At 39.6% G+C, this 8683-nt stretch overlaps 2 protein-coding genes across 3 annotated transcripts; both read left to right on the forward strand.

The window, feature by feature from the left end:
- The first annotated feature begins 1243 nt into the window (after positions 1–1243).
- Positions 1244–5319, forward strand: LOC140010948 (uncharacterized). Of its 2 annotated transcripts, none has more exons than XM_072058650.1 (4): positions 1244–1692; positions 2842–3045; positions 3570–3904; positions 4454–5319. In XM_072058650.1, the coding sequence occupies exons 3-4, from the start codon at positions 3857–3859 to the stop codon at positions 5048–5050; spliced, it is 645 nt and encodes a 214-aa protein (XP_071914751.1). In that variant the 5' UTR covers positions 1244–1692; positions 2842–3045; positions 3570–3856; the 3' UTR covers positions 5051–5319. The 2 variants fall into 2 exon arrangements, with proteins under 2 accessions (XP_071914751.1, XP_071914752.1); XM_072058651.1 differs by having other exon boundaries at positions 2923–3045.
- A 1518-nt stretch (positions 5320–6837) lies between these two features.
- Positions 6838–8683, forward strand: LOC140011284 (uncharacterized). The gene is made up of 3 exons (XM_072060067.1): positions 6838–7230; positions 7685–7913; positions 8454–8683. The coding sequence occupies exons 1-3, from the start codon at positions 6838–6840 to the stop codon at positions 8681–8683; spliced, it is 852 nt and encodes a 283-aa protein (XP_071916168.1).

An 8683-nucleotide genomic window follows, 5' to 3' on the forward strand; every position in this document is an offset into this window, starting at 1 on the left:
GAATTACAATTACTCTTGTGTACAAAGGAAGGTTCACCTCCTCCTTGCCCTGAATTCCACTCGGTCAAGTTAGGAAGTTTTACTATCCCTCAAGACAACCATCGCAGAGTTACACTCATGAAGTATTTACTCACAAATGAAAAGCTTACAATGAATCTCACACTACTAAAACTACAAATCTTCCTTGGAGAGTATTTTCTTACTAAAATCACTCTAGATCTTTTGTATCTTCAGTGTGCAAAAGTTGTTTGAAGATTCTGACCATACTCTATTTATAGGAGACCAACAAAGTGTTTCATTAATGCTTCTAACGGATAGAAAGTAGCTGAACAGTTAACTAGCCGTTGGAGTATCGGACGTCCGGTACTCCTATTTTTTGCGTCCAACAGCAGACAGTGAGTTTGAGAAATTTTTTTCAATTCTATCGGACGTCCGGTGCAAGCTCTTTGTGCGTCCGATAGCAAACAAAGAGATTTGAGAAATCATCTTGTTTCTATCGGACGTCCGGTGGAGACATATTCAGCGTCCGATGGTTTCGTCGACTTTGAAGGATCCTATCGGACGTCCGATGCTTGCGTCCGATCGAGGTCAGTGATCCAGGGGGAATATCTTATTTCTTTCGGACGTCCGGTGGTTGAGTTCTTCATGCGTCCGAAGTTACGCAATGATTATCGGACGTTCGATCCAAGCGTCCGACAGCTTTCAGCAGCCTTTGTCCCTTTCAATTGCACTTGATCTTTGAATCTGATTTGCTTCACAACTGAAAATATTTCTTGAAGAGATATTAGTATTATCCATTATTTTGTAAACATCAAAAGTTAGGGACCAAGGTCAACAGAAACTAATATAAGGGCGCATGATATAATGATCAAATTCATTAGATTGGTCCATATAGAGAAATTCTCTTAAATGGCAATGAATTATTCTCTAAGTGAAGGCGGTGTAAGTGATCCTTAGATTTAATATTGTTCTAGTATCTTGTCTATAGATTATTATGCTTTGACTCTATTTGATTGCTTCCCATAAATGAGATGCTCAAATCATTAGTGATTAGATATAGTATAGAGCATGGACTGATATTAAATTATCTATAAGAATACACTGGCTCCGTTTGGACTGTGGTTTTACTTTACTTAGTTTATTTTGTCAAAACAATATTTCAAAATAGTGTTTGGACACATCAGACTACATTTCTCGGTTGCCTTTGTGATTTTGCCCGGACCATTTGCTGGTTGACCCCACAAACTCATTAAAAGGAGTGAAATTCCTCCATCACGTGAAGAGTTCAGAAAAGCAAATTTAATATCCCATCAAGGTGAAAACACCCATGATTTGTCTGGACGTATCCTCCCGTTGGGAATTCTAACAAAACGACACCAAGTTCCTTCGTTTAATTTTTTTGTCCTTTCAAAACCTCCCTATACGTCTCTCTCCTCTTGTAGAAGAGGTCACCCATAGCCAACGGAATTCGCTTCTGGTGCGAACAAGTAAAAGTGGGTACCGCGTTAATTGTGAGTGGATTAAGCGCTTATTTTGTGTACGGTGGGTTTCAACGAAGAAGGATACATCCAGATCGCCGGCGCCGGGCAGTGCAGACGGAAGCAGAGACCGAACGCAGAAATAAGAAATCCAGTAATTTGAGGCTTGATTTGAAGGCCAAATTCGTACCAGGGCAACCGTCAGATTTGGCAGGTATGCATCTTGTTTATATTAATTCCTGTTGGCAATTGGAACAAAAATTTTCTTGAGTCATTTTAATAATTTGAACTGGGCACTTAATTTAGTCGATGTCCCAAGATTCTGCCTATCATTTTTGTGAGCTTCTCAAAACAACAGGGTAGAGTTCTTCGACGGAAAAATTAATTCGTCAGCCGTGCAGGGTAGATCCATGTCTAGTGTTTGTGATGGAGCATCTTTAGTATGATATCCCTCCGGTGCAAAATTTCTCACTCATAATTTCTGTAGTGCAGGAGTCATTTAACAATCATTAATAATTTCAGATCTATACAGTCTTGGACTTATTTTGTTTCTTTAATTTATCGACTTAAATTATAGGATGTTGGTTGTGAAATTGGATCAAATATATTAGCCTGTGTCGTTGTTGTGAAAAAGTTGCCCAAATATAATTCGCCAGAATTTGGATTTCATGATTAACTTTTAATAATTTCTAATAATCAGGTGCAACTTTTGGGTTTGGAAATTAATTCCCCAATCAGAGTAATTATGCCGCACTTAAGCATATTCGATACTGCCAAATTGCTTATATGATGAATTCCTTGCTGCTGGTACAACTTTGATTATGTCGTTCTCATTTCGCTTATTATTTATCTGATTCTACGGTGGCTTCAATATGGCCGAGTAAACAGGTTAGGGATTTCATTCGCCATACCTGCTGGAATCTCCATCTTCCATGCTTGTTCATACATTTGTTAGGATTCTGTAATCCATTTATCATGTCTCATAAACCTTTGGACTGGTTTATCATTCGGTTAGATACCAAATACAGTTCAAAAGTTTCTGATGCATGGTTTTGCTACGGTGAACTAAGTAAACCCAATGACAGTCCAAATGTTATGAAGTGTCTTAATAATCACAGCCCTGAAAATGTCATACAACCAGCTACATTACTAGAAGTCTGATTTATAGCTTATATAACAAGAGTTTTGCAAACCTTGCATCTATAGTCGGCCATATTAAGAAATACAGTTGGACCACATACATGCCCCAACAAATTTCAATTATACACTAATAGACTTTTTGGTATTGGAAACCCAGTTGTTGTAGCAACTCCACATTTATGTCGTCTGACATTTCTCAAATACTACCTCCAAACTAATGCAGTCAATCTACCAGCCACAAGAATTTGAATTTGCTGATTTATGATCTGGTCTGAGGTCCGTGCATGTCATGACCTTTTGACAGTGATAGAGCACCAGTAAATGCCCAACAAGCGGAGGAGATCACTGTCCGGTGTCCGAAGCTTCATCTGTCCACTCCGTCACAGACTCGAATGACTACATCCAGTCCCTTGTCAACTACTTCAGAGTAAGTTTTTTAATTATTTAAAAAAAAACCTATGCAGTCACATCAGGGGATTCATCTATCTCAACTAAAAATTTATTTTGCTGCCAAGTTCATTTCCTGTGTACTTATATTTGGCATGTATATAACATTTATTGGCTGCCCATGCTAGTTTAATTCAATAAGTAAGCATACTTATGGGGTATGTGACCATGAATGCAGGTCAATCTTGGACTATATTTGATTTTCATAGTAATCGTAATCTGATTTCAGCAGCCTTTTCTTAGACTATCACTTTGTCCCAATTAAAAACATCGTTAGTACTTCGCTATATGAATTTAGGGGGTGCAAATGCCTGCTAAACCAGGTTTGATGAGCCAAACTAATACAAACGAGTGCCTTTGCCAATTTCTGCTTTCTTGGCTACCAACGCTTGATCCATCCACATTCTAATAATTGTTAAAGTTGCCTATCTGCTGTAATCTGATTTTTCTTCTAGCACTTCAGATTTTTATTAATGCTTACCGTCGTTTTGGTTCCTCATTTAGATGCCACGTGACCCCAACGCTGCGAAGGCCCATTGGGATGCAAATATGGAGATTCATTTCTGTATGACATTCGTCGAGTGGAAAAGGAGTGGGGAGTGGAATCCAAACGTTTCATCTGGGCCAACTGGATAAAGCTTGCTGCGCATCTGAATTCGCAGTGGGGGACGCAGTACGCATGGAGTGTGTACCATTCTAAATTCGGACGAGAGAAGAGGATTTGGCGTGCCTTTGCCAAGTTAAACGATCTGCGCCAATCTGCCGAAACTAGTATTGGTTGGGATGAGAATATGAGGTGCTTCTTGGCTGAAGAGTCTCAATGGAACAATTTGTACCTGGTATTTTTTCCATTCGACCTTGTAATTCATTTCCAGCTATTTAAATGGTGTTTCGCATATCCAAATTCCATATGCCACTTCTTGGTGATGTCATTTTCCTGTTTCTTGGCTGTTAAAATGTACCATTTTCCTGCATAGAGGAAACCAGAAATTATAATTGTAATAACTCCTTATCAAATTTTTATTCTAACAGTAGTCAAACTAAGTCCGAGTCATTCAGCTTTGACATTATCATGATGTGAATATAATCTACCATTTGTTCTTAATTTCTACCATCCTTGCTATAGCCTTTGTGTTTAGCTCTGTATGCATGCACATTCAGGAGGGGTTGCAATTTTTAAGATATGGATATAGGACATTAAGGGGGGCTGCATTAAGGGGGGCTGATTTCTGTCCTCCGAGGGAGGGAAGTCACAAATGTTATGAACAATTGTCCAAAAGGAGAGCATATATGGAATCTTTTATTATTTTTTGTCCTTACACAAGCATTTTTAATCATATGTCACTATTCAATTTGTCTTAACCTTCCTTGGTTGGTCTTTGAAACAGGAGAATAATGATTATAGGTACTTCAGATTCGGGCAATGCGTCGACAAATATGCAATCCTGCACGAGATCTTAGAAATAGAAACCGCCACAGGGAGTCAAGCTCAAGCCTCTTCAATTCCGCCTTCAGTTTACAATCCACGCAAGCGAGCTGGGCATAGTCGTGGGCAGACTTTCACTTCGCCCGTTGGTGATGATATGTACAACGCGGGCATGGATGGGGATTTCAACGAGGAATCTCCAGTTGTGGGAGTGAAGCGAGGTTCGAGCAGTCAAGGGGCGACAACCTCGCTCCCAAGTGCATCCCGGGGAAGCAAGTCAAGTCGAAGTACCAACGATCCATTCGTCGAGTGTGCCAACTCCCTCTCCTCCCTAGCAAATTCTAAATTACACATCAAGGGTCGCCGAGCATCTGACAAGGAGAAATTTGATGTCGATATGGCAGTCCAGGTCGTCAAATCATTTGGACCATCACTCGATAAAGGGGCTAAGCTCGCTGCAGTTTTGGCACTCCAGGACGACAAGTGGCGGAAAACGTTCCTCAGTCTCAGTCGCGAGATGCAAGAGTTCTGGTTGTACTCTTTGGAAAGTGCACCTTAGCGGGGACCCGATGGAAAGTAGTCGAGACTTGGGATTGTTTCTTGGGTTCTCAATTTGTAAGACGTTGAGTTGGGACTTTTAGTTCCTTTGTATGAGACTTTAAAACTAGTGCCTTGCCCAAGCTTGTAGCAATAATTACTCGCTGTATCCTTTATGTTTCCAGAAGTTATTTGGACAGCCCCTTTTTGGTTTAAAACTTTTGCTTTGTAACTGGATGTGATAGTACTAGCTATATATTATGGTTAATGTTGGAGGTTTTTAATTGCATTAGTTCATTTGGTTTTTAATAGCTTTGTGATGTGGCCATCGATATGCGATTTCTTGCCGCGTGAGGAAATAAGCAGAAATAGAAATTTGTTGGCTGGAGCATCTTTAGTGCCAATGCGGTTTTAGCCTTTGCCAAGTTTTGGGAAGTCTGTACTAGTGAAATTGAGAATGTGTAGCACATGTTCCGTTTTGAGTCCGAAATAGTTCGGCAGGAGCCAAATTTCGACCCCAATGTACATGAAATCTTTAGCTATTTCAGATTTTTTTGGCAAGGGAAACTAATCAAATTCATTTGTAAATTAAATTTGAAAAACTAATCAAATTCTCTTCGGCTCATGTGTCCGTTAAAATTAAAGTTGAAAAAACATAAGCAAAATGTAGCTAATTCTAAACTGTAAAAGCAAGACCAAAAAATTCATTGAATACTAAATAACTAGAAAGGAGGAGGAAGATTTTAATCTAATTCAATTAATATTAGTTAGAGCACCCAAATCAGCAGTTGATCCAATGCAAATTGTCCCTTCAATTTTTCCCTTATGTTAATTATTCTTATTGGTCTGGTGATGTCCTAGAGAAATTCAATTCAATAAACATGTAAACACACGGGACTAATTCCGTCAATTAATCTAAATCTACTTCAAATTTTACTGGCCAATTGGACATTTTATTTTTTTTTCACTCCAAAACTGCTTCAAATTGCACGAACTATTTAATAGCAGGGACTACATTAGAAATAAAAAGCACACAGCGCTAGCTTATACAGAGGCCAATAATTGTAGATCAACAAAATTAGTTGACAATAAAATGAAATAGATAACCATGAATCACGTGCCTACTTCGAGTAATGCATAGGTAAAATGCGATAAAAGCTTCTGGTTAATAAAAGGTCCTAGATACATCATAATGTGTAGACTTTCGGTCTTATAAGGCCAAGTATCGGCTACACAAAAGTCAAAAGGTAGATTCATTTCTCATCAATCTAGGCCCCTAAACAGTTATTAGTGGGTGTTTCATGAACATCTGTGGTAGACAACAGCTATATTAACCTGGTGATATGCAGACCTCGTGAACCTTTATGCACATGAAAGCTACATTCGAAAGATCTCAAATTTTGACAGAGACTTGGTGTGCTCATACAGGTACCGTGGGATTCGAAAAAAGTATTCTCAGTGGACGTTATCGTAACCATTCAAAAATGTTGGCCAAAAAAAGGAAGCGAGCATGCAGAGGTAAAATGTGCTTACTGTCAATTCGTAATGGAATCCAAAGACGATTTCTCGTGAGCTAGTAATAATGGTAGTAACTGTTATTGACGCGAACACTTCTAATATTGTCTTCCCTTTTTTCATGGCCTATAAAATGCGCATCTCAAGACTCGCTGTATATTTCATATGAACATACAAACGAGGAAGAGAGTAAAACGAGAATTGGTGAGCGCACTTCGACGACAGCTCGATTTTAGCAACTCTAGTCGGACAAAGCACCCTACTCTAAATTGTTTTAGTTGAAAAAAGGGCCAAATGAGCGATCCCGGTGATGGCCAGGGCACGAGCTCGTCTTCGGACGAAGATGATCTTCTATTTGCTGCTGGTGCTGCGCTATTATTTGGACCACATGAAGAACCATACGGAGGTCCAATCCAAAAGGTGCCTTGCAGGACGTCTGCATTATCAGGACGTGACTGGGTTGAAGAAGTGATGTCAGGTCACCATACACGAATTATGGACGCAACAAGGTTAAATGTTGATTCTTTCATGCAGTTGTGCTCGCTCTTGGCCGAATGTGGATTTGTTCCCCAACATCATCAGAAACGGGTTACAATAGAGGAGGCACTTGCGATGACATTGGTCATGATGAGCCACAATATGAGAATGCGTATGATTGCTGACCGATTTAACCATTCCACGGAGACGGTGCATCGTAATATTCACGAAGTCATCCGGAGCCTATGCACATTCGCGCAATTCATCATTACTCCCAGAAACCAGGATGCAATTCATCCGAAAATTCTTAGCGACACGAGATGTTATCCTTAGTTTGAAGTACGGTGATATCAAAATTGCTTTCAGATATACATCTTCTTGTTTTCAAATTTCATGCAAACCCTACTCTAATGCAAGTGATGTGTACCGTTCAACACGAGCACAGTTCACCATACGATTTCATATCAGGACAACTAATAATTGGCGAAAAAATTGTGGGAAAAAAGTCCCTACCCTAATTTATATTTATACCCTTTGGTGTTTGGAGCTAGTATGTGAAACAAGTGGAAGTCTGTATCGTGTACCCAATTAATAGTGTACGTAGAACACATGTCTTTTCGTATACTGTTTTATACCTCATCCAGTTAATAATTTCTTTTTGAAGGACTGCGTTGGGGTTATTGATGGGACTCATATACCTGCTTGTGTCCCAAGACGACAGCAAGTAGCATACACAAATAGGCATGGTGTACAATCGCAAAATGTTCTGGCTGTATGCGACCATGATATGCGATTTATATATATGTATGCCGGATGGGAGGGAAGTGCACATGATGCCCGAGTCTTGGATGGGGTTTTGACCGGCCCAAATCACTTTCCTGTGCCACCTACAGGTATAATATGCAATCCCTCCGTCCTCGTAATTTATCTACCACAAATGTACTTTTTTATCCTATTTCAAATAATTCAAAATATCGGTATGTCTTATAACTTTCTTTTTCACAGTGATTTTAGTTAACCTTTGCCAGTTGGGACTTTTTTTTTGTTGCGCGAACAAAAAAAAAACAAACTATGATCATCTTTTATTGTGTATCAAACCCTTGGCTGGGCCGTTGGAATATAGCCAATAACTATACCTGCAAAGTACAAAATGCAAATAATCCTTTGGTTCTCGTAATGGCGATACAGGAAAATATTATTTAGTTGACTTCGCTTATCGAACTTGCCCGGTTTCTTACCACCGTACAGGGGATGCCAAGCAGATGTTAGTAGTCGCAGGAGGGGGAGATTTGCAACTGCGAAAGAACTTTTTAATTACCGACACTCTGCACTACGGAATGTCATAGAGTGAAGTTTCGGTGTCCTTAAAATGAGATTTGCCATTTTACGGGGAGCGGTTCCAAACTACATGATGACAACACAGATAAATGTAGTTATTGCCTGTTGTGCCATGCATAACTTCATTGGGGATCAACAACCGAATGATATGTACTTTGCTAACTCAGATGAGGGAGATCCAACAAGTCATGGTGCAATTCCTCCATATCCCGAGATACAACCATTGCATTCTCCTCCTGAAGTTGTTGAACAACGGACTGCCATGAGAGATACAATGGCGACACATATGTTCAATGCCTATAGAAATACGCGAGACCGTGCATGA

This window comes from Coffea arabica, chromosome 7e (genome assembly GCF_036785885.1).
Source record: "Coffea arabica cultivar ET-39 chromosome 7e, Coffea Arabica ET-39 HiFi, whole genome shotgun sequence".
NCBI classification, from domain to species: domain Eukaryota; kingdom Viridiplantae; phylum Streptophyta; class Magnoliopsida; order Gentianales; family Rubiaceae; genus Coffea; species Coffea arabica.